Source organism: Gekko japonicus, unplaced genomic scaffold (genome assembly GCF_001447785.1).
Source record: "Gekko japonicus isolate JY-2015 unplaced genomic scaffold, Gekko_japonicus_V1.1 scaffold383, whole genome shotgun sequence".
Taxonomy (NCBI): domain Eukaryota; kingdom Metazoa; phylum Chordata; class Lepidosauria; order Squamata; family Gekkonidae; genus Gekko; species Gekko japonicus.
The window spans coordinates 674182-700371 of NW_015164193.1; the positions used below are offsets into that span (position 1 = coordinate 674182).

The window sequence follows — 26190 nt, forward strand, 5'->3', positions numbered from 1 at the left end:
ATTATTATTCAAGCTTCATCTAATCTGAAATGGGCACTACTGAAAAGTTGATAACAATATGCTGTGGACAACTATGGCACTGATAAAGTAATTCAAATTTTGGTTCTAGGAAGGTCTCTCTTTCAGCTTTGCTAGGGCCTTTTTGTCCAGAATAGAACTAGCTCCCTCAGTTGTACAGTTAATCCCATTTTGCATGATGTGATAATGTTGCAATGATAGCAAATAATACTGAGTTTAAAAAATAGGCAATGTGGTAGTCTGGAATTGAGTTATTATTAAGAAAATAGAGAGAACTAACAGGGAAAAACAGTACTAATCTGGGATACTGCCTTTATGATGCCTATTCACACTGGAGTGGCTTTTATCACACTGGGGTGTAATTCATTTTTCTAATTTCTAATTGATCCAAACTTTCCCCAAAGGTTTTAAAAGAGCATGGTACTACATTATCTGGTGGCATGGATGCAGCACGGAAACCATAAAGGTTACTGCTAGAAAGTCCCCATATATCAATCTTAGCAAAAAATTATAGAAATTCCTTTGTGTAAGCCACAGGAAGAACATTGATGGCATTTACGAATTCTCACAATCTATTATCTGGTTCCCTTTAAAGTAATTTCATTAATGAGGCAGCAACAAGAAAAAAAAAAAAAGGCAACTCCCAAAACAAGAAAATCTGCTAAGCATTTCCAGAGAGGCACCACAGCTGACTAAGAATGAATTAGCTCAAGGTGAAAGGAGAGGGAAGGACAGACTACTAAAAGCTGAAATGATAAAGCATTAAGAGAGTACTTAGAAACTCCGTAACACATTCCACTGTTTATACCTGATTTCCCAGGAAGAACTGATAAGAGATGGAAAATGGGAGAAAGACATAATTAGTTAAACAGAAAATCCTCTAACATGACTCTAAAACATACACAATCCAAGTTACTAGTTCAGAGATGTGAAGGTAAATTAGACGTCTGAAGCTGTGAATGCTGAGAGAGCTCTGTATAAACCAACCATTGCTTGCTTTATTCCATAAACTTCTAAAGCCAAATTTTCATTGGGAAATGATTTTATTACTGAACCAAAAGGAAATGAAGTATTTCCTCTGCAATGTGACAGATTCTTTCATGATGTTTCTTTTTCTTTTCTTTTTTAAAGATACCTGGAACATTTCCTATCTAAATGAAGGGAAAGTAGGCTCTAATGGAAAAACACACAGAATGGTGATGATGGAATGTATTTCATTCAAATATTCTGAAAGCCTAATGGAGTTCCAACTGTTCATTCTGTTGAGGAAAAAACACCCCTATTATACACATGTTAACCAATGTCACCATATAAGGTGCCAAAAGCTGCGCTGATGTATCCAAATGCACATGTGGCCCAGAAAAATCAAGCTCTATCATGAGGTTCTGAACAGTTCCACGAAGAGCAAAGTTCTCTACAAAGGTCATGAGAAAAAAGCTTTCTTACAACTCAAATGGAATATTAAAGGATATGTTTTTTCTGATTAATTTATTTAAAAATGGATTAAGCTTTAAAAAAATGTTACTTCCAGATTTTGAGAAAACAGAACGAATTCCTACTATTTGAACTGGCATGCTCCAGTGTCTCTGCTCTCTGGAAAATACTTGGGATTCCACAAGAAAGAAAATGATTTTTAAAAACTTACTCTGTACTTGTTATCCCCAATTTGCTCCACTTGGAATCGCTTTGCACATTTACATTTTGCTACCTGCCTCGTCACCTGTCAAAAGATAACCAAAACCATACTATTATTCTCTAAGGATTTTGCATAATTGATCATTGTGGAATCAAGCAGAAGAACATTAGGACTATATAGTTAGCATATGATAGCAGTAGTAAAGGGGGGGGAGAGAAACGCACCTCATCTTCAATTTTATCTGCATCTGTTAGAGGTTTGTATGCATCCTTGTTTGGATGAAGCGCTGCTACAAATTCATAATAGTCAATATAGCCATCGCCATCTCTGTCAAAGATATCGGCTACTGCACTCATTTCCAATCGGCTGGTAGGAAACTCTGCAGACCAAAGAAACAGCTTGCATTAGAGTGATTGGCCAACATGAAAATGATCAAGGACCTTGTCAGGAACTGCAGTTCCCTCCCTACAGAGGCTCCATCTGACAGCCCACTAGAGGTGCCCAGGAGAAGACATCTTTTTATTTTCTCAAGTTTTTCTGAAACCCCCATCTGGGTTTTAGCTGTCTTCTTTTTTAAATGTCGTTTTAAATGGCGGCTTCTTGTGTCTTGTAGTTGCCACCATTTTAATGATTATAATGGTTGATGTTTTATTGTTATTTCTTATGTTGTTAGCCTCCTCATTCATATGAAGATGTGGACACACAAATATTTTAGATAAGTAACTTCAAAAGCATACTGAAACTTCTTTGGAGAATTATAGACAACTCTTCCTTGAAAACTTACTCGAAGAAAGAATCCCATCAATAAATTCCTGCCTTGTTATCTTCCCATCTTGATCTTTATCTATCCTTCTAAAGAAGTCCATCACTCGAGATTTCTTATGGTTCATCCACCGCATATATTTTTTTCGCCAAATATCAAAATCAAAGTTAGCAAATTCCTTCAGCTGAGAGCAAGAGAGAGGAAGAAGGAAAAATGGTTTAAGAGCAGTATTGCCGTGTGATCTCATATGACCACAAAGTGAAAAGGTCAGGAAAGAAGTCAATGCTGGCTTCTACAAACTGTGTTTTGCAAAGTAGCAGCCAGGACCAGGAACCCACTGCCCTTGCTTCCCCTCCCCCCCAATTCCCACTTCCTTTATCACATTTAAACATAATTTAGCATTACATATGTCTCGACACTACCAATGGTTAACACTAACAGGATTTAAAACCAGGGTTTTGAAACCAGGGTTTGATTCTGTGGATCGTTCCTACGCTATTTAATACTAAACCCAAAATGCCAGTAGGCATAATTCTCCACAGACAAATCAAGGTTGCATTTTACTTGCACTATATATATATTACATACATAAGACTGGCGTTATGATAATGTTTTTTGGTGCATATCTTATTGACAACACGAAAACATCTGCTTGCGTAATTTCTCTCTTGAAAACACAGGGGAGAAATTGTATGAGCAGAGTAGAGCCTCCACATGCTTCAGTGTTGGTGTATAAGGAGTGCAATGGCCAGCAAATGTGCTGCATAATCAGTATGGTGAGAAGTACGATGTCTATCCACACTTGCATCCCACAAAGGGCATGCCTCTGATGAAGCAGGCCCATGACAGCTCATGCTACAGTACAAAACTTAGTCTTTCAAGTGCCACATGACTCTGTTGTTCCCATACAAACAACAGAAACACTGCTACCAGTAACATTATTGTTAACTTTAGTATTTACTTACCTCCTCTAGTCGGTCTAAAGCATCATTCAATTTCCTTCTTCTTTCCAAGGCTAGGAGCCAGACTTGCTGCCACTTGCTGACTAACAGGTTCACCCGTGGATTTTTGGTTTCAATCTGGGTCTGTGCACCTGATGGATACAAGCTTAGTGTTGGGGAACGTTTCCCTGTTAAAATATGGGGGGAAACAGTGATTATTCATTCATTTTTCTGTATGCATTTTAAAGCAATTTAAACAAAGGATATAAACAGCATTTATGCTTGTTCTTGCATATAACTTGTTTGTGCATACAGGAGAAAAAGAGAGTTTGTGGGGGTCAGATGGCTTGCTCTCAAGAAGGTAGGTTTGGCCTTAAGGCACTTCTTAAATCAGCCAAAATAAACTGACAAACCAATCCATCCAATATGCAGGGAGATGACATTGCAAGTGTACAAATGATACACTATACTCTAAAAACAGGAATCTGCATGCTGCTCCCACCTCCCTCCATGCTACAATTTCATTCACTTACGTCCTCCTCTTCCTTTATCAAGTACAGGAATCTGAGACTGTATTGGAGCAGATTCGGCTGCTTTCCTTTTGTGCGTCTTAGTAACTTTATCAACATCAGGCTGTTTTCTAGTCATCTCTTCCATGAACATCTACAATTAAATGTTGGTTGCCTTGATGAACAATGTGCAAGAATAATTTGCAACATATATAGTTGAACCAGAGGTTCACCAGAGGTTTGGGAGATCCTTCATGCACACATAAGAACTCCTGCTTCCCAAACATTATTTTTTCTACCTGCCAGAAGACCTATGCTAGATTTACTGGGGTTTTTTTATCCCATCTTCCCTCCAAGGAACTTGAAGTGGCATACATGGTCCACCAATCCTGTTTTATTTTCACATCAATCCTGTGAAGTACACCAGACTTACTGACCCAAAGTCCCCTACTGAGTTCCGTGTTTGAATGGGGATTTGAATGTAGGTCTCCCTACCCCAACCATTACACTAAACTGTCTCTGCTGAGCATTTCTCTTTTGTAATACCCTAAAGGCAGCCTCTTTGCCTATCTTTTCTTCTATGAGAGTGTTTGTCAAGAAGGCAAAACAGCTGTCTGTTTCCTGGTCTGGGTACCCATGTTGAAAAGGGTAACCTCAGTGTGGGTCACAAAATGCAGTGAAGTGGCCCTAATACATTAGCTTTCAAAAAAAAAGGAGAGCCCTTATGGGAGCATGAAGGGAATACACACACCAAGAACAATTTTAAAGGCTCTGTACAACTTGACTAGCAAAACTATATTGTTTCGATTTGCAGCCCATAATTCTGGTTTCTTAAAAATAACGGTTCAGCCTCTTTATTCTCTAGGCAGTAATCCACAGTGCTGTTAGAATGTGCACTGTTTTACAGAGAGATTTAAAAGTATTGCCAAGTTATCAGCTGGAAGGACTTTGCCTAGTTTTCATTGTTTGCTTTCATTTTGAACAACAATAGGATAGCAAATACATCTATTCCACATAATGTTTCAAAATATGCATACACTTAAGAATGACTAGCCTGATCTTAAGAATAGAGTCATGGTTCACTTGCCTGGTGTTCAGCTATGAGTGCTTTAACATCATCAATCTCCTGAGGAATGTCCTCCTTGTCTTTTTCACTCAGAGTTGTTTCTGCCCACTGCAGCCAGGACAATAATGCTTCCAGTAACTCCTGGTTTGCAATCAATGCAGCCAGGGCTACTGCCAGTCTCTGCTGATGTTGCTTTGCCCATGCTAACACCTTTAAATGAAGAGCAGTGCATGAGAATTTCCAATAACTATCAATGCCCACTTGTACTAGACTTACATGGTAAAGGCAGTGATGACTGAGGGTCACTGTTCTTGCTACTTAACACTAGTATGTCTATGTGTTGGTGACAGATTGTGTTGCCATGAAGATGTTCCACAGCTTTAGAATCTTAACATTTTTTTTCTAATCCGTCTTTAGTGGTGGGGCTAAGAGATGTAAGTTGACATGGGCACGATTTTACTTCTCTTTACCTCTTTTTCATAGCAGAGGTATGAAAAAAAATCTGCCTATAATATTTATGACAGCAAGGATATGTATGCTAAACGTTTTGCTCTTGAAAGCTGGATCTTTTCCTCACAGTGTAACTGCCTTGCTAACTGCCAGTCATGTTCCAAGTTGTCAAAGACTGACTGTTACCACAAAGAACTGCTTGAGATGGACTGACCTCTTCAAATCTTGCTCTGATGATTGTTATCCAGTGCTTAATGGTAGTGATGGAGTCTGGGTGGCAGATAGCCAAGACGGCCTCTCCCATACCTGTGGCTTTATTTAGCCCAGTTTTTTTCTCTTCCAGTTTCCTCATGAATTCCTAAGGCAGAAATGGTGATTTCAATTAGGTGCTGGCAGTGACTCAAAGGGAAAAATTCATGCAACCTTCAGGCTTTGCTGGCTGAGTCAAAAAGAACAAATGCCTACACTGAATCATTTGACGCCTCAGTGGATTCAATAGAATGGAAGCAGTGAAACAAGTTCATCTTTTATAAGAAAAGAAAGTTATGTAAAAAAACCACAGTCAAATCACTAACATCAGATATAAGGCATGTGCTGGAGCACGCGACTTATTACTATTGCAACAAAAAGTATACACATTTGCTTATAATAAACATGAACAAAAAATGCACAGAACTTAGCAAGTTATTTTTACTGGACATGTTTCAGGAGGCCCCAAAAACTAATCATTTATTGTACCCTAATTATATACCCTGGAGCTGCGGTGGCTCAAGTGGTTAAGATGCTGAACTGCAGGTTGTGGAAGGTCAGTAGTTCAGCAGTTCGAGACCCGAGTGTGCCGCGTGACGGAGTGAGCTCCCGTCTCTAGTTCCAGCTCCTGCCAACTTAGCAGTTCGAAAGGAAGAAATTGCAAGTAGATAAATAGGTACCACTTTGGTGGGAAGGTAACAGCGTTCTGTGCGCCTTGGTGTTTAGTCATGCTGGCCACATGACCACGGAAACGTCTTCGGACAGCGCTGGCTCCTCGGCTTTGAAACGGAGATGAGCACTGCAACCCTAGAGTCGGATTCGACTGGCTTTCGAGCAAGGGAACCTTTACCTTTACTTTTTGATTATATACCCTGCTCAGAGGAGATGTTGTAGGTGAGCACAGGTCTAATGTAGGAAATTATAAAGCACAAAATAATGCATAGTATGATTCCTTGGACTGGAGCTCTGTTTGCTTGTGTCCATGGGATTCTCCTAGGAACCCATGTGCTAAACACTTGGTTTGGTTATAAACTGAGCGAGGGAGAAATCAGGTTTGGTTACACAAGGTGTCAAGCAAACACAATATCTCTCTGTGCACTCACTGAATCTACCTGCATTCAGGGAATTGTGGGGGGGAATGTGGGGGTGCATATGCCCAAGGCCCACCTTCAGACTGAGGTCTGATCTTAAACATGATGTATGCAAGGCAAGGAACTTTCCCATAAGATTTGGCGTGGGCTCGGCTTTAGAAATGCTTTCCCCATCTTACCTTGTTGGCCAACAATACTTTCCCAAGTATTCCTTCCCCCTTCCTTGTCTCTGGCAAGGAGAGAGCTGACACTATTGTTTACTTACTCTAAGCAGTGATGTCTGTCTCACTGTATGATCACTAGGGGAAAGAAGGGAGACGCAGAGGGTGAATCTGTGATCCATCCCATGTCAGACTCTACTTAAGGAGGAACAGAAGTAAAATCCATTTTTTAAGGAAGATAACACCTGTTTTGACAATTTATAAACACTCGCTTCTGGGATGAATCTTAAAGAAAATTGTAATATTTTTATTTCAAATGCCTTATCTGTCATTTACACCATTAGGGCTTTTTTAGCTCCAGAAAAGATACCACAGCCCAATCCTGTGGTTTTTTAATTAAGATTTTTATTGTTTCCACACAAAAAAGTTAACATAGCAAATAAGCCCCATATAGCCCACCCCTCCCTCTTCCCTAATGTGTCCTATTAGTAGAGAAGGAAAGAGAGAAAAGAAATAAAGGTCGGGCAGGAGTGCAGGTTAGGAAACCAAGGTGCAACATTATGAGTTTAATTAAACAGGGAATAAAGGTGCCTATGCTATTCTCTCTTTTGTACAAAGGCCTAGAATAGTGTTGATTCAGAGATCTCTAGAGGGAGATCATTGAGATTTCCAGTGTCATAAAATGATTTGTTTAGCAAATATATCTGCCCTCTGAATCCAAAATATGTGGTATTTCAAGAGTGCCCAAAGAGTAGGTATATATCCTAAAATTAGATTATTGGTTGTGAAGTCCCTCCCACAGTATTTGTGAAAATGAAGTTCTAGCTAAGTTTGTGGGATAATAGAATGTTCAGTTAGTCAGGGATTTAAACAGTGTCTAGTTTAGCAAAACTGTCAGTTTGGCTGGGATTAAATTCTCACATGGGGCAGAACTAGAAGAGATCCAAAAAGTTGAGAAGCTAAGGGGCAAGGAACCCAGAGGCAAGAAGGGAGAAGGCACAAAGTAGACAATAGAATGAGAAAGAAGATCCTTCAGAATAGAGATATGAATTAAGATTTGAAAAGAAAGGCAGCGGTAATTAATTAGAAAGAGGCTTCGAGGGGGGGAATCACTGGTCAATAGGGTAGATAAAGGAAATGGGACAAAAGAAAAAACAGCGACATGAAGGGGAAGAAATAGGGATGTGCACTCGGATATATCCTATCAAAACTATGCCCCATTTTCTGGTATATCTGGATCTGAATACACATCAGAGAATCTTTGCCAAAGCCAGTAAATACAATACAGACTATATCTGGATATATTTGGGTATATCCAGAACCAGCAATTTAAACTTTAAAGCTCTCCAAGTCAGTTTGTTATTTTTATTTTGCAAGTTTCCCAGGCAACAGGAGTGAGAGGAGAAGGCGGCAAGCAGGATTGTTACTGTATAAGTGTCTGTGTCAGTGTCTTACAGGTGTGCCTGGCTGTCTCTGGTTCTTCCAGCCTTCTGCGGATTGCTATTGGTTCTATTGGACTTGTGCTGCCGCACTGGCCCTGGGTTCTGCTGGGCTTCTGTAGATTGCACCAGTTTTGTTGCAAAAATCCTCCCCCCTGCTTAAGCTGGTTCTGCTGGGGGTTCTGTGGATTGAAACTGGTTCTCCTGGGCTTGCATAAAGTCCTTCCTCCCTTGCTTAAGTTTGTTCTGCTGGGATTCTCTGGTTTGACATTGCTTCTGTTGAGCTTCCCACATTGGCTTCTGGTTCTGCTGGGATTCCCTGATTCTGCATTGGTTCTGTTGGGCTTGTTGGAAGCATCTGACCACTTCTGCTACTCCTATGGATGTCATTCCACTCTGGGAGCTGTCATTCTAGGCACAGAACACTTCTGCTGCTCCTAGAAGTAATCAATTCACTCTGGGGGCTTTCATTCCAGTCCCAAAGCACTTATGCTACTCCTAGAGGCCATCATACCATTCTGGTGGCTGTCATTCCAGTTCCAGAGTAGTTTATATAGACCCAGAGACCCTCACTGTAAATCCATTCCGCATTTTCATGGCAACTTTCAATGGACCCTATGCAAGTTAATTGGTATTCCTAGCTCCCATTACATCCAATGGGCATTCCAGCATCTCCCATTGTACCCAATGGGAAACCTGCCATTCATTTTACTCCATCCCTCCTTGTTAAATTGTTTTGGCTTAGTTTCTCTAATTTGACATTGGCTGTATACGGCTTGCCACATTGCCCCGTGGTTCTGCGTTAGATCTTTGAGCTTATTGGTTCTGTCTGCTTTGAAAGGCTTTTGGACAGGGATTGCTTTGCTTGTTCTGGTGTCTCTGGCTATTTTGTGTCCTGGAGAAAATTCCTCTCTGCCATAGCAGGCAATGGAGGATGGCTGGGGGCACCTTCTTCAGGTGCCCACAGAATCTCTTGGTCCAATTCACTTGACATTTTGAGGTTATTTAAAGGGCAGGCACTATCAGCTTCACTGCAATTTTGGTGCAAGTCACCTCCAGCCCTCCAGAAAGATTCCCCACAGGGAATAAAGGAGCCAAATAATGTTGGAATCCTGGAAAATTAAACAAACAAATCCAAATACCGAACTAGTGTTTGGAATCTGGAAAACCAGGAATACTGATGTTTTTTGACTTCCTGATATCCAGATCTGAAAACAACTGATTCCTTTTTAATCTGCAAATCCTTAGGAAGAAAGAAGGAACTAAGGAGTAGGACTGTGGCTAAATGAGTGTGTGGGGCCTGGGCAGTGCACTGTTGACAGAAGGAAATAGGCAAGACAGAAATGACTAGGAGACTGTGTGTAAGGGCTCAAAAGGGGCATAGGACTGGTTTGTCTAAAGTCTACTACCTAACAGGTGAGTTAAACATGTTTAGCACTGAGCTGTAAGAATCAATGTTTTCTACTGGCATATTGTAAAGTATTTGCATATGATTTCTATGCTGACACTTGATAGCTCAGATTGCTTGTGTACAGGAGTTTGCACAACCCCCTACTTCTATGAACACTTGTCCTGAGATAACAATCTCTGAGCTCATTTCCACTTCTGAAGTATTTTCGTTTGAAAAGCTCCATTTCATATCCCATTAGACCTTCTTTAAAATTGGGCTTGACGTAATGGAGGTTATGTATTCTAGACAACTAACATATTACCTCTCTTTGGGGCCTTTAGGGCTAAAAGGTACAGCAGGTTAACACAAAGAATTAGGTAATAAGAAAAATATGTTTATGCTGTCTTTTGCTTACTTTCTTTTCATCACAGGACTCCTGCCTTTACCTAATTCAAAGTTTCACAAATTTGTTCTCTTGTAAAGTGATGTAAACCCTCAAGTTTCTGCTTTTTGAAAATAGCCACATGCAGCTCACTTCTGCTAGGATAAAAGCCATTACATTAACAGAAGCTTTTTAAAAAAAAAGTTGTGGTATGCTGTTGTGCAAAGAAAATTCATTGCATGCATAAAGAGCTATAGTACTAGGATTAGCTCCGTTGTTCTAAATTTTAATTTAATAACACATTGGACAATAATATTTCAAGGTAAGAAATGTGAAATGCTCATTATTCAAGGACTGTGCCAAGTTGAACATTTTTGTTGTTGTTGTTCAGGCGCACAGTCGAGTCCGACGCTTCGCGACCCCATGGACCAGATCACGCCAGGCCTTCCTGTCTTCCACCATCCTCTGAAGTTTGCTCAATTTCATGTTCGTTGCATCTATGACACTGTCTAACCATATCATCCTTTCCCGTTCCCGTCTTCTTTGACCTTCAATCTTTCCCAGCATCAGGGTCTTCTCCAGTGAGTGCTCCCTTCTCATTTGGTGGCCAAAGTATTTGAGCTTCAGTTTCATTATCTGGCCTTCCAAGGAACAGTCAGGGTTGATTTCTTTTAGGATTGACTGATTTGATCTTCTTGCAGTCCAAGGGACTCTCAAGAGTCTCCTCCAGCACCATAGTTCAAAAGAATCTATTCTTCGGCACTCGGCCTTCCTTATAGTCCAACTCTCACAGCCATACATGACTACTGGGAATACCATTGCTTGGACCATGCGTATTTTTGTTGGCAGGGTGATGTCTCTACTTTTTATCATGCTGTTTAGGTTCGCCATCACTTTCCTCCCAAGGAGCAGGCGTCTTTTAATTTCATGGCTGCAGTCACAGTCTGCGGTGATCTGGGATCCCAGGAACGTGAAGTCTGTCACTACTTCCACGACTTCCCCTTCTATTTGCCAAGGAGTGATGGGGCCGGATGCCATGATCTTAGTTTTTTTGATGTTGAGCTTCAAGCCCACTTTTGCGCTCTCCTCTTTTACCCTGAGCAAGAGGCTCTTTAGGTCCTCTTCACTTTCTGCCATTAGAGTGGTATCGTCTGCATATCTGAGGTTGTTGATCTTTTCCCCAGCAATCTTAATTCCCGCTTGTGATTCATCCAGGCCAGCATTTCGCATGATGTACTCTGCATATATATTAAATAAGCAAGGCGACAATATACATCCTTGTCGTACTCCTTTTCCTATGCTGAACCAATCAGTTGTTCCATATCCGGTTCTAACTGTCGCTTCTTGGCCCTTATACAGGTTTCTCAAGAGACATGTGAGGTGGTCTGGTACTCCCATCTCTTTAAGGACCTGCCATAGTTTGTTGTGATCCACACAGTCAAAAGCTTTAGCATAGTCAATGAAGCAGAAGTAGATATTTTTCTGGTACTCTCTTGCTTTCTCCATAATCCAGCGAATGTTGGCAATTTGATCTCTAGTTCCTCTACCTCTTCGAAACCCAGCTTGTACTTCTGGTAGTTCTCTATCCACGTACTGTTGAAGCCTAGCTTGTAGGATCTTGAGCATGACCTTGCTAGCGTGTGATATGAGTGCAATTGTGCGATAGTTTGAACATTCCTTGGCATTGCCCTTCTTTGGGATTGGAATGTATACTGACCTTTTCCAATCCTGTGGCCACTGTTGCGTTTTCCAAATTTGCTGGCAAATGGAGTGCAGCACTTTAACAGCATCATCTTCTAAGACTTTGAATAGCTCAGCTGGAATACCATCACCTCCACTAGCTTTGTTGTTAGTAATGCTTTCTAAGGCCCATTTAACTTCACATTCCAGGATGTCTGGCTCGAGGTCAGTGATTATACCGTCGTGGTTGTCAAGGACATCGAGGTCTTTCTTGTATAGTTCTTCTGTGTATTCTTGCCATCTTTTCCTAATCTCTTCTGCTTCTGTTAGGTCCCTACCGTTTTTGTCCTTTATCATGGCCAGCTTTGCATGGAACGCTCCCTTGATTTCTCCAACTTTCTTGAAGAGATCTCTAGTCCTTCCCATTCTATTGTTTTCTTCTATTACTTTGCACTGTTCATTCAGGAAGGCCTCCTTATCTCTCCTTGCTGTTCTCTGGAAATCTGCATTCAGTTGGGTAAATCTTCCCTTTTCGCCTTTGCCTTTCACTTCCCTTCTTTCCTCTGCTATTTGTAAAGCCTCATCAGACAGCCACTTTGCTTTCTTACATTTCTTTTTCTTTGGGATGGTGGTGATTGCTGCCTCCTGTACAATGTCACGAACCTCCGTCCATAGTTCTTCAGGCACTCCATCTATCAAATCTAGACCCTTGAGTCTATTCTTCACCTCAACTGTATATATGTATATGGTCAAGGATAGATATGGAATCATAGACTCATAGAATGTTAGAGCTGGAAGGGACCTTGCAGGTCATCTAGACCAACCCCCTGCACTATGCAGGAGCACAGCCGAAAGATAGCCCTACAACATACTCGAAAGATGCTTGTCCAGCCTCCGCTTGAAAACGTTCAGCGAAGGAGCATCCACCACCTCCCGAGGCAGTCTGTTCCACTGCTCAATCACTCTTACAGTTAGGAAGTTTTTCCTGATATTTAGTGTGGTATTGACTCCCTCTTAATTGCCACCCATTAGATCTAGTCTTGCAATCCGGAGCAAAAGAGAATAGATCTGCTCCATCTTCCACATGACAGCCCTTCAAATATTTGAAGACTGCAATCATGTCCCCTCTAAGCCTTCTCTTTCCCAGGCTAAACATACCCAACTCTTTCAGCCTTTCCTCGTAAGACTTGGATTCCAACCCTCTCACCATCCTGGTTGCCCTCTTCTGGATCTCAGCAGCAATAATAAATGACTTATTAGAAGTGGAAATTTTACCAGCAACCTTTGCAGACCACAACCCTGTAATGCTTATATTACAAGATACACCAAAGAAAAATAGATGGACCTATTGAAGAATGAAAAGTTTGTAATAGAGACAAAAAAGAATTTCAAATGTTTTTTAACCAAAATATCCAATCAGACATTTCCACTAGATCTATATGGGATACATTCAAAGCCTATGCTAGAGGTTGGATAATTAGAGAAGCTGCACACATTAAAAAACAAAAGACAGAAAAATTTACACAAATCAAGGAACAAATTAAGAAACAAGAAGAGAAAATGAAAAAAGATCCTTCAATTGAAAATATAAGAATGAAATTAAAGCTATTACAACATCAAATGAACTGTCTGTTATCACAGGAAATAGCCAAAAACAAATCTTACGCAAAGGCCATGTTTTTGAAGCCCGAGAGCAGAATTAGTAAACTGCATTCAGCATTGCGAGCTATAAACTACAGCGCTTTAATTTAAATAGAAGGGGTTCAAAGCTTTCATTTTCACCACCTGGCCTCTACCACTGGCTCTGCCATACTCTTCCACTATAGCCTTTCTCTTGCAGCCCTTCCTGCTGTTGAACACTTTTTTCTGAAACCCATTGGAAGTGGTGATCTACCAAGACTGGAGAGGTTGGTCAGCAGGAGGAGGAAGAGAACAAACAAGCAAGCTGTGTTCCACTTATTCAGTCAGAGAAGACTAACAATAGAGTCCTATGCAGAACTACTCCAGGATGACACAGTCTCAGCTATACCTTTCTAAAACACTTGACTTCAGTTGAAAGGTGTAATTCTGCTTAAGGTGGCATTGTGAATTGCTAAGGATGTGATGGTTTATGCCAGGGTCCCAAGGAGGATAATGGCGTTCAGTAATATGCAATGTTCAGATGATCTAGCCTGAGAACATGCCAATTTTAAGGAGTTTAAACTGGATTGCCAATGAGTCTATTAAAACTTCACAGCTTATGTTAGTGAAAACGTCAGTCTGTGGAAAGACTGTTCCACAACTTCTCATTTCTAGGAAAGCACATTAACTTTTGCTGCCAGATCCAAACAAAACATAAATAGCCTACACTGCTTTATTTTAACTCTGCCTTCCCATAAATCTAGCCTTGAGAGCCAAGCATTGTCCCAATTATCTTACTCACCCGATGCTGATCTATTAGTGCTCGCAAAGCCTCTTCATCATCTGGGAGGATGCCATGGAAACGAAGGGCCTGTTCAGCCTCAGCCAGCCATTCCAAAAGAACATGAACCACAGAGTGGAATTCCTCTGCCTGTACATATGAAGGTTGGGAGGAGAGAACACTTAAAGGGATCTGACAGAAAGAATACAATGTTGGATTCCTCCCATAAACAATGAAACTGAGCCCAGACTAGTGAAGTCATTCATCATTCACCAATGAAAGCACATTAACTTTCCATTAAGGAATCTATGACATACAGCCCAATGCTCCCTCTAAACTGTGGAGTTTTGTGAGCAAAAATTCTACTTCGTGAGCTACTGGCATTAAAGTTGTGAGCAAGCAATTTGGCTATTGCATAAATTAGTTTGCTCTGGAGCCATCCTTCCTCAGCTAAGACAAAAATGGGTGATCTGGAGGCTAAAAAACTGTGAGCTAGCTCACACTAACTCAGCTTAGAGGGAACAATGCGTACAGCACCTCACATTCATAACTGTAAAAATGTCATATGCTGTTTTAAGAATACTGAAGTGAGTCCAAAGGCCTATCTGTGCCTGCTTTTAACTATATAATTGATAGCATATGTGTAAGGCCCATTCAGACCAACTTGACTTCATATCGACAAATTATAACAGACATGCTTTAAATGAATAGGTGGAGCCATGCTAATGAATACAGTTAATGTTATTGGATAAGGGGCACCCAATGTGGGCTGGAGCAGCTGCCGACATGCTCCTCTGCTGCTTCCAGGCCTGAAGCAGCAGCTGGTGTCCTCCACCACAGCAGCTGCATTCAAGCAGCTGCTGGTGGGGCTCCTGAGCTGCACCACTGCCGCTGAACCGAGTGCAGCCTTCCCTGTCCTGCTGCCAATCGAGGGATTTCAAAAGCCCCATGTATTTTTTTTATATTTTCTGATTTTTCTGCCCACCTGAAAAATCATTTTAGCCTTCACATGGCCCTAATCCATAGATTTAAGTATCTGCAGATGACGACCACATTTTTTGTGTTTTAGCATTGGTGCTGGTCAAACAGGTTTTGTGGGTTTCAGTAACATGTCAAGAAGCATGTGTGCGCATTTCACTGGGTTTGTTGCAGACACATCGTGGAAAATGCAAAGGATGAGCAACATGCCCTACCCCTCTCCATTCTATCTGGAACAATTTAGTAACTGATTTTAAAGGGTTATTTATTTATTTATTAAATCATTTTAACCATGTGGAAAGACAAGTGCCTATAGTCATATTCATAGCCATAAACAAATAATCAAACAGCAATGCCGCTCTACCTTTCTTCTACCCTTACTATTTAAAAACATTTGCTTTTCTTTTAAAATTTCCTTTTAGATACGAATTTGGCTAGACTAGAAACTATTTGCAACCCAGCCCAATCAGTTTCACTGTTCTGCTGACACGATCAGGGCTAAAGATTCAGGGATTTTGTTTCTGTCTTTCAATTTAATATTTTTGTAAGCTGGCTTTACAGTGATTGTGTCAGACTCGGGTTCACCTTCTGCTATGTTTTCTGTGCCTGTGGTATTAGCAATCTGCTTTCTGTACCCCAAACCCCCGTTCCTCGCTTCCCTGGCTACAGCAGATGTATTCCGCCGTCCTGCTTAGCGCTCACCCTCGCTGACATTCCTGGTGGGAGGGGGAGGGAGAGAGACTGTGTGAATGTCTGCAATTTAGGGAGGCAACGATGGTAACCTTTTTCCCAAGCAGCACATCATGGAACTTTTGCATGAGAGTGTCCTTGAAAAACATAAGACTTTCGAATGGCTAGTGGAACTAATGTGTCTGTCTGGGTTCTTAGGATTGCTTATGCTTCAGGTTGTGTGACGTATGCATGGAATGTGGGTTTCAGTTATACTCTGGGTCCTCGCCTCTACCCCTCAGTCCTGACAAAGAGTTCACTTCCTAAAGTATCTCAAATCTCCTCAATAAACTTACATTCAAGAAAGCCTGTGTGGAGAGTGATTTGACTGGGAGCCTGACAGATTGGCCCATTCGCTGCAACCCATTTGTGCATGCAAAACTTTGTGGCATAAGCAGGGCATGAAGAAGGCCTTTACTGTCTCCCCCTAACATCAATACCCTAGGAATGTACTGCACCACCACCCGCCCTCCCCTAGACTATTTGAATTTGGTGTGACGGGTTCATTTGTTCACCTGATGGAGGGCTTGTTCCAGTCGTGTTTGCTTGGAGACAGACAACGCACACACAGTCTCCCACCGAGTACCAAGTTCCTGCATTTGGACCTTTACCCAGGAGGAATCATCACGACTGCCTTCAGTCAGCTCTCGGGCAGAGCGTTTCAAAGCCTGGACGCTGCTTGTCCTCTTTCCTAGTTCCTTCTGGAACACCTGATGACCAGAAAAAAAAGATTGGACCCTTCTGTTTAGCAAAGTTATCTCCATAATACATATGAAAACAACCTTATTTTACCTATGTTTAAAAAAGCTTCATAATGACAATATGCAGAGCAAATACCCCTAGCTTACAGATTCTTTTTTTTTCTATTTAACATGAACATATGAAGCTGCCTAAGTCAGATGCCTGGTCTATCAAAGTCAGTATTGTGTACTCTGACAGCTGCTTTTCAGGGTCTCAGGCATGTCAGGCATGGAAAGCGGGCCACCTTGGGGGGGGGGCACAGGGACCCTCACACACATTATCAACAACACAACCCTCTGAATGGGAGATTCCAAGGATTGAATCTGGGACCTTCTGCATCCAAAGCCAGTGCTCCACCACCGAGCCACTGCTCCTTCTAAGATTTCAAAAGAAGTTGGGTTTGACTTATTAAAACTTGCTGCTGGTGGAATGTACCATGGAGTCACAGCTGACTTATGGCAACCCTGTAGAGTTTTCAAAGCAAGAGATGAACAGAAATAAATTGTCATTGCCTGCCTTTGCGTAGCAATCTTGGAGTTCCTTGATAGTCTCATATCCAAGTACTAACCCGAGCCGACCCTGATTACCTTCTGAGATCTGGTGAGATCAGGCTAGCCTGCGCCATTCAGGTTAGGGCAAAACCTTGTTATTTTGTTGTATGTAATTTGTCCTTAATTTACTCTTAATCAGTAATTCTACTTACATTTTATAGGAAACCTCTTATGTTAGTATTGTTTCCCTTGTGCTGTATGAATTCAGATAAAAATTGTTAATTTTAAAAATTAAATTGCTTGATATCCTTACCAGCGTACTCTGGGCACAGGAACATCTTAAATCCAACCAAGCTATGTGTTTCTCATGTAGCTTCTCGCTCCAGCCCCTCCCCCCTCCACTGAACCCCAAGCTCTTTCCTGCCCTTATACCCCAATACAGAAGTACAACATGCAATTGTGTGTGTGTGTTTAAGATTCACCAACCATTTCCAGATATATGCACACAAAGGAATGTACTCATAGATCTCTTCTCTATTGAAATAAATGGGCAGTCCTTGCAGACGAAGGAAATCATGTGTGTGCGTCAGCATTCTTGTCTTCCTGAAAAGCTAGATGGATTGTGGCCAAAGGCTAAGCCTAGAAGGAGTGAATGCTTACAGTATTACCTACAACACCCATGGCTGCATTGAGAAACATTTGCTTGCACTTACTTTTAAGACCTGGAGGGTTTAAAACAGTATATTAAAATTCCCAGAAAGTACCACAAAATAAAGCAATATTAGCTATGAGGTGGGTTTCAAAGCAAGTTAGCTTCCTCAAGTTTTGCGACAGTTTTATCTTTTCCAACTAATTTTTATATCAGCCTAGAGTTTCTATGTATGTAGTGGATTCACCAATCTTTGTAAAGTTACATGTTAATGCGAAAGACATTTAATCAAATTGTTTAGAACAATCTGATTTAAAATAATATGAAAATCACTGTAATTTTGTTGCCATTACTTTGTGATTATCCATTAAGTTCATCACTAAGTCAATGTCTCCGTGCACAGGCTGATCTTCGGCCAGCTGGGGTTCCACTTTGTACAGCCAATCTATGAGAGCCTGAAGAGCATCAGTAAATTGTCCAGAAAACAGCAGAGCTTCTTCCAGTTTGTTTTGTCTGAAGTTGGAAAAGAAAACAGACAAACAGAATAGAGGGGGGGATAGTAATGCTCAGTCATCATTTACCCATTGCATTCATATTCACAGCTGGTATGCAAATAAAAGAATCATTTTGATTGAGGGTGGAAAAGGAAGCACTACTTCCTTTATTCTTATGAGCAACAGAAGCTGAATGAAAGTGCAACTTTGGTGAGGGAATGCTACTGGGCAAGCTGCTGTGGACAGAGTGCTCTCCCATGAACAGATGTGGTGGAAATTTAATGGCATTTCTGACCAGACTTATGAATATCATACAGAGAAACAGATACTAGTAATGTTGCCAAGGGTGACAATTGCCAGGTTCAGAATATAAATTTACTGATGTCGTAACGCTTGAGTGTTTTCTACCACACTGCTTGTAAATACTGATTTATTTCTGAATCAGACTGTAGGAAGTTGGCCATCATTAATAAATACCACTGTAACACTATAATCCAGGCCCTATTGGGTACAAGCCAGCCTCTATATGATTCCTAGGCAAAGGTCTATTACCTTGCACAACACTCTCATAACCTTTGTCCCACCTGCTAGCTCTTTAGGGGCAGATTGGACCTTTAACTTACTGGGAAAATTCATGATGGACCACTGCCCTGGAGGACCACTGGTGATCAGGAGCAAGTTGAGCCAAGAGGTCCCTGCACTCAGCAAAAAGCCCACACCACAGTGATCGTCCCTGCACTGCTGCCAGCAGCACTGTAAGAGCCACTCAGCAAAAAGCCCACACCACAGTGATGGTGACAACAGGTGCAATATTGCCCAGTGGATGATCCCATAGCAGTTGTCTTCAATGCCCTGTCCTAGGACTGAGCCACGCGAACTCTGAGTCATTGCCAGTACCACATGAGACACTGGAATCCACTTGCTCCAAGGCTGTTTTAATGTTCCAAGTTCACTCCTGCAACTCTTTTCCTCCCAGAAAAGGAAGCCATGCCTTGATATAACCATGACCTCCCTCCATTATAAGTTTCCCAAACGCATAACTGTCATGACCTGACAGTCTCCTCTTCCTTTCCCAATGGGAAAGTTTCATGCTTGTTTTAGAATTGACTAATAAGAAGAACAACAAGATATTTTAGCTTAGGTCCACTACCAAGATTGGTTAACACCCGTAAGGAAGTAATTCTCTCCACCCTGGGGCTGAAGCTATACACAAAAGAAAATGTACAGGGAAGGGACTATGCACCTCTAATGTCATAAGTTCTTCTTGAGGTGGAGCCCTGTATCACCCAAGAAACAATGAGCTTGAGTAGATGTCCTCCTTCTCTAGCCACGATAGCAGAAATCAATCATGTACTACGTGAGGAGATTTAAACAGCACATTTAAATGCTTGTGGGGATGGAGAGAGACATCGGTCCCAAGAACCTGTATCCTCTAGTAAAAGTGACTCTTTCATAAAACTAGTTTGTAACCAGAGGGATATAACAATTCTGAGCTATGGAAAAATAGATAAGGCAATGATGGATATACAATGCAGCACTAAGGATAGTTCTACCCTTTAAAGTCCATTGAAGTCAATAGGCTTAGAAAGGTGCAACTCTGCTTAGGATTGCACTGACAGGTTCCCTTCCACTGTTCATAACAGCTACTACTTTATGAGATCTTTTACATAAGATGCACTGCTGCTTCTTTTCTTTACCTTTCCACAGATTTTCCACATACTGTATCCCATTTGTCTCTTAGCTCACTCAGCATGTCATCCAGTTTCAGATTGTCATCAGCAAGAGAGGTTTTCTCTTTTAAAGAACGTCCACTTCTGTTTGTGGTGTCATAGACAGAATGTTTCGCTCCAAGAGCTTTCTGGAATTCCTGAACAAGAAGAAAAATCAACAATAAAACTCTTAATAACACAGGGTACCAAATTGCTCTAAAGAACTGGTACAGCATAGTGGCTTCGACAGCAAATAAAATACAGTAAAAACTGGTAACCCATGGGTTACCAGTTGACCAACTGTGCCAGATAATCAAGGCTATGGCTCTGTTTCACCCCTACCCAAAGGAATCTGCACCAACCAACCCCCCCCCCCTTTACTGGGAACACCATAGAGAGACAGCCTCTATGTCTGGCAGGAACCTTCCCTGTGAGCCACAGAAGTGTCCTACACAGCAGGCAAATACGCAGGCCACATACTTGGGAGCCCTCTGGCAGAGCTGGCTCAAAACCTGAGGCAGAATGAGGGGAAGGAGGCAACCAAGGATAATGTCAGCTGGCAGCACCAGCTGTCAGAAGCCCAGCAACAGCCACAGCCCCATCAAGCTGGCCAGCTGGAGAGGCTGGGCAAATGCACACACAAAGATGCAGGGGTATGATGGCTGAGGGGAGTGGAGCTTGTTTTCTGAGCAATGCTGGTTAAATGAGCATTCTGGATAATCAAGTGGGGCATAACAAAGTTTTTACTCTAGTCCCCAATTTGAATTTTGCCTCTACCATGAATTCATTGTGAGGTTTTAGCAAGGCAGCCTCATCACTTCCACCTGCAATATGGGGATAAGAATACTGACCTACCTTATAGGGGTGCTGTAAGGATTACAACAAAGCTATATAAATAGGGCAGTTTGAACATTTGAAAACACTATTAAAATGCTTAATGTTATTAGAATTTTATAGCAGCTGGATCCAAATTCAGTGTCTAGGGGTTTTTTTGTGTTTTTTTTTAAAGCTCCATTTAGCAAGGAAATTCCAGGAACACATTTTAAACCTGGATACATGTTTATTAGTCTGCCTCACATTCCTTTCAATCAATAGTATTTTAATCAATTGGCTTTAGAACAAATTTAGAGTCCAGTGGGTCCTTTAAGACCAACAAAGGTTTATTCAAGGTATGACCTTTCATGTGAAAGGCACACTTTTTCTACCGCTTCAGACCAACATGGCTGACCATCTGGATCTATCCTCAATTGGCTTTAATGGAGCAATTAAAGGAAGTCATGCAAGAAGGTTCATGACCTCCAGTTAGATGCTAAATTCTATCATTTTGGACTATCATCTACAAAGCAGTTGCACCAAATCTCTTGCATTCAGACCCCTTGAGTCCCTATTAATTTACAATGAGTCAAAAATCATCCTCAAAGCCAAGCAACTCAGCTAAGTGGACCTGTGAAGAAGCTGCAGTGGAAATAATTGTGCAGCTTGTTGCCATTAGCAGCATGAGAGACATTAGAATGCAGCTAAAGAAATCATATAAACTAGTCAAATACAGAAGGTGCAGTCTAGATCTTCATGTTAATGCTAAGAGATGACAGCTATCTAAACCACTTTGGTAGGCAAATGAATAAAAAGTGTACCCAAGCAGTACATGTTTGATCACCTGTGTCACTAACAGAAACCTGCCTTTCTCTTGATCATGGGAACCCTCATCCCCTCAAAGGTTTTTTATGCAGAAAATGTCAGTATCTGATTCAAGTGTTCTATAGGAACTGAGTTACAGCCATTGCTGGAGTCACTAACTAGTACAAAGCAAACCATGTTTTCTCAGGACACACAGAGGAAGAAGGCCAACAGCTGTGTAATCATTCCTGTGCTAGGCTATGTACCTAATACCCTTCTGACTGTGGATGCAATTTATAATCCAGGAGTCAAAATCCCTGTATTTGAACAGCTACATTTTGCATATTTTTCTAAATCTCCCGAGGCTCCGTGGGTATGACTCAGTCCACAAATACAAAATGATGTAAATAATATTGATTAATTTTAATTCTATATTTCTTGGTTTTCCTTTCTTTTTCCAGACTAGACCTAGCATTAAATAGCTTTAGACTTCAAGGGGGGGAAACCATGGTGTGTGATCCCTCTCAGATGAAATTATAATGCTAAATAAACTGTAGACACCAGTGTTCCCTCTAAGCTGAGTTAGTGTGAGCTAGCTCACCATTTTTTAGCCTCCAGCTCATACGTTTTTGCCTCAGCTCAGGAAGGATGGCTCCAGAGCAAACTAATTTATGGAGTAGCCAGATAGCTTGCTCACAACTTTAATGCCAGTAGCTCACAAAGTAGATTTTTTGCTCACAAGACTCCACGCCTTAGAGTGAACACTGGTAGACACACAATCCAGCTAAAGTGAATAATTTTCAAGATGTGCTGATTTCCATGGGAGAAAGATAAAAGCACATTCTAACACTGTTGTAGTTGCAAACAATGGGAATTTATGGACCATGTAATATAAAAAGTTTAAAATGCCTGCATACTTCTGTGGTGCTTTTTCCTATGTGACAGGGACTTGTTAAGACACCCAGTTGTAGAACTATCATGTTTTTGAAAGCCACATAATTTATCTGTAGAAGACACAATATTTCAGTTAATTTTTCCATCATGTCCAAATATTCAAGAATGAAACTCACAAGGCATTAAAGCCCATTGGTCAAACACAGCTATCCTGTCAGCACTGCACTTATGAAGGAAACTAACACAGGTACAGTGGAGAGGAGTCAAACCCTAAAATGGGAGGAGCTGGATAAGGCCAACCATTCCTAGCACAATCCAGCCGTAGATCTAATCTCTTCAAGGTGAATAATTCTTGATTGTTTAATTACTGTATTCAGCAGGCTTCCTGTGGCTGATGACTGTGCTTATGATGTTTTAATTACTGTATTTTAAAATCTATTTGGGAGCATTTTGCTGGTACCATTTCTTAAAAATAAATAAATAGATGGTCAGGTCAATAGGTAACTACTATCCCTTTAAAAAGCAAAAAAAAAAAAAAAAAGCTGAGTAGAGGCAAAGATGAACTGTGTGACCCAATGTCTTTCTTTCCGTGACTCTAACTTCTAAATGTTACATGTAACAATAAAAAACAAAAAGACAAAATAGCAATGAATATTCATCTGAGTCTTTGGCAACATGTACCAAATATGAGACAGAGAGCATTTTTATCTTGGTCTCTTCCTATTTTTGGCAGTGACAAGCTGGCAAAGAACAAAGCCAAGTTCTTCTGCATATCACACGCTGCTTAGTTTATTATCGCAGTCTAAGAAAATAAAACCACTAAAATCTTCAACAGTGGTTTAAAGATTTATTTGTAAAAGGAAGAGCTGAAACAAAGTGCGTACCAATACAAACTATAAAGTATGTAAACACCCCCAAAATGGGATTAGCTAGGATTTGGGGAGACTATTTTGTTATTGTCAATATATGGGAATGAAAGAGAAGGTGATAGTCTTTAATAGGTTATATATTTATTTAATTCCGTTTATATCACACCCTACCTGCATGTGTGAGAATTTTAAAATTCTGGAGTTTGCTTCTTTGCGCTAATGCTAAAAGATCTGAGCTAAAACAGGGGTTGCACTTACCTGTAACCTTTGTTCATCGAGGGGCTTCTGTGCAGGCACACATGGGACTGTGGTACCATAGGCCAGCCACCGAGAGGAACTAGTGAGCTCATTATAGAAATTTTTTCTTCCCAAGAGTACTTGGCTCCTACCAGCCCAGAAACTTCCTGCCCAAAAGTCACATGACTTAGGAGGAGCCAACACTCTTGGGAAGAAAAAATTTCTATAATGAGCTCACTAGTTCCTCCCAGTGGCTGGCCTGTGGTACCAAGGCTTGTAATCTCATGAGAGCCAGGGCTAAGTTATCAGAAAGTTGTTTCGGGGATTCCCCCACGAACAACCAATCGTCAAGATAGGGGTACAGAACACAGCCTTTCACTGGCAGACACTTAGAAAAAACTCTAGGTGTGGAGGCCAAGCCAAAAGGCAGCACTGAGTACTGAAAAACCTGTCCTGCATGGGTAAACCATAAGAAGCATTTACAATCTTCGTGGATTGAGATGTGAAAATACGCATCAGTCAAGTCAATGCTGGCGAACCAGGCACCCTTGTGAAGTAGTAAAACAACCTCATGTAGGGATAACATCTGAAACTTGGCTTAGGTAAAAACTTGTTGAGTCTAGTGATAGTGACAGGGGGTAAGGCTTGATAGACTTGTGCGACAGGGGGTAAGGCTGAAGATCTCAACCAGGAATGGCGACACATGACCAAAGCAGAACCTATCGCCCTGCCATGACAGTCTGCATCCTGGCGGGCCGCAGTTACCTGCTGCTTTCCTAAGCGCATTCCTTCTTCCATTAGGGCTTTTGCTAAGGCCTGCTTGTCTTGGGGTAGGGCCTCAACATATGGGACCATCTTCCCCCAGAATAATCGGTTATACCGATTCACTACACGAAGTTAATGTTAATCCATTAATACACGAAGGCCTATGGCACCAGAAGAGTATATTCTGCGCCCCAGGGCATCAAGCTTGTGACTTTCTTTATCATTGGTGATGTACGTGAGCTGTATTGACTGTGAGCTGGAATCACCTCCGAAATAAAGGAATTTGGTTTAGGATGTTGAAACAGAAATGAACAGTCAGAGTCAATCACTCTGTAGAGTCCATCTAGATGCTTGGCTGAGGGAGCCGTCAAAGCTGGGTGGCCCAATGCTGAAAGAATGACCTCCTGCAGTGCCTGGAGCAGTGGAAGGGCTACTGGTCCGGAGTCAGGGTTGAATAAGGCCTGCATGAGTGGGTCTTTGGTCTTTGGTTCCAAAGCTGTATGCTTTAAGTCAAGGGCTTTTGCTATCCTTATGATCTGGTCTGAAAAGGATGTGAGATCCTCTGATGGCAAAGTAGAGGGCTTTCCTCCAATCACATCATCAGGTGATGGTACCGATGCTAAGTCAGAACCGGGGTTGGAGGCAACGTCCCCTTTGGACATGGATGGGCAGTTGGAGAAGTGGCACTCCTCCAAAGGGTCCCTGCATGTCTCGCGAGGAGATCTGGAATGATCCCGACGAGAATCTCAGTCAAATGACGAATGCTGGCATGCACAGTGGTACCACAGTGGAGGCATCTCAAACATGCCAGTCATGGTTTCAGGACTCTGCGGATTCACCAGCACCACATCAGAAGATGGGGAACTCCAACGACGGTGGGATGGCATCGAATGCAGTGAGTCATCACCGAACAGCATTGGTACTGACGGGGATTGGTGCCGTGGAGATCTCGTGCCAAATGGTACAGACCCGGAGATTGGCCACTTGGTGCCGGCAGATTGTCAGTACCAACTGCCTCTCAACATCTGGGCGAAGGCGATTGCTGGCATCGAGTAACTGTCGAACCCAATGGTTGCGGGTTACCTCTGGGCGCTGGAGATGGAGGTGAATGCTGTTTGTGGGCCCGTTTCTTTTTCTTGGCTTTTTAAGGAGGTGGCTCAGAGTCCACTCTAGCTGCCATCTCCGCGGTAAGATTCTTGTCTGGGGCAGAAGCCGGAGCTGAGCTTACCGAAGGCGCCCTCGGCCATTCTTCCGTTCAGGAACTAGGTGGCGGCAAGGCTTCAGGAGCGGCAAGGGCCCTCTCCCACAAGGCAGCTCTGAGGCGGGCTGCCATTCCTTCTCGCGTCCATGGAGTCAGAGCCTTACAGGCCTTGCAGGTCGATGTATTGTGGGCTTCTCCGAGACAAAGTAAGGCAGGAAGAATGTTCATCGGACTGTGCCATTTTAGCCCCGCAGTCAGAGCATTTTTTGAATAATGCCACTTTTTGTTTGTCTGAGGCCATAATTTACCTCAGAAGAAGCACAGCTCGCTGACACAAGTCCTCTCAGTGTGGCGGCAAAAAGAGAGTGTTGGGTCCTCCCAGGTCATGTGACTTTTGAGCAGAAAGTTGCTGGGTTGGTAGGAGCCAAGCACTCTTGGGAAGAAAAATTTTCTATAATGAGCTTGCTAGTTCCTCCCGGTGGCTGGCCTGTGGTACTGCAGTCCCATGTGGGACTGCACAGAAGCCAAGAAGATTAACTAAGGACCCGGTCACATGGGCTGGATATCGCAGGGGGAGGCATGGCTAAATGCCCCAGAGGAAACTAACCCGTGGCTGCCCGAGCACATGTCCCAGTCTCAA

At 41.9% G+C, this 26190-nt stretch overlaps 1 protein-coding gene across 1 annotated transcript in view; it reads right to left on the bottom strand.

Moving 5' to 3' along the window:
* The window catches only part of DST (dystonin), a 484671-nt gene that overhangs the window by 22513 nt on the left and 435968 nt on the right, over positions 1–26190 (bottom strand). The window contains exons 78-89 of the mRNA XM_015408298.1: positions 19956–20125; positions 18118–18277; positions 16399–16593; positions 14198–14326; positions 5598–5741; positions 4955–5143; positions 3892–4021; positions 3383–3546; positions 2439–2601; positions 1879–2033; positions 1664–1738; positions 827–844 (exon numbers count right to left, since the gene is read on the bottom strand). Of these exons, the coding sequence (XP_015263784.1) occupies positions 827–844; positions 1664–1738; positions 1879–2033; positions 2439–2601; positions 3383–3546; positions 3892–4021; positions 4955–5143; positions 5598–5741; positions 14198–14326; positions 16399–16593; positions 18118–18277; positions 19956–20125 (1692 nt within the window). The remainder of the gene's footprint in view (positions 1–826; positions 845–1663; positions 1739–1878; positions 2034–2438; positions 2602–3382; positions 3547–3891; positions 4022–4954; positions 5144–5597; positions 5742–14197; positions 14327–16398; positions 16594–18117; positions 18278–19955; positions 20126–26190) is intronic.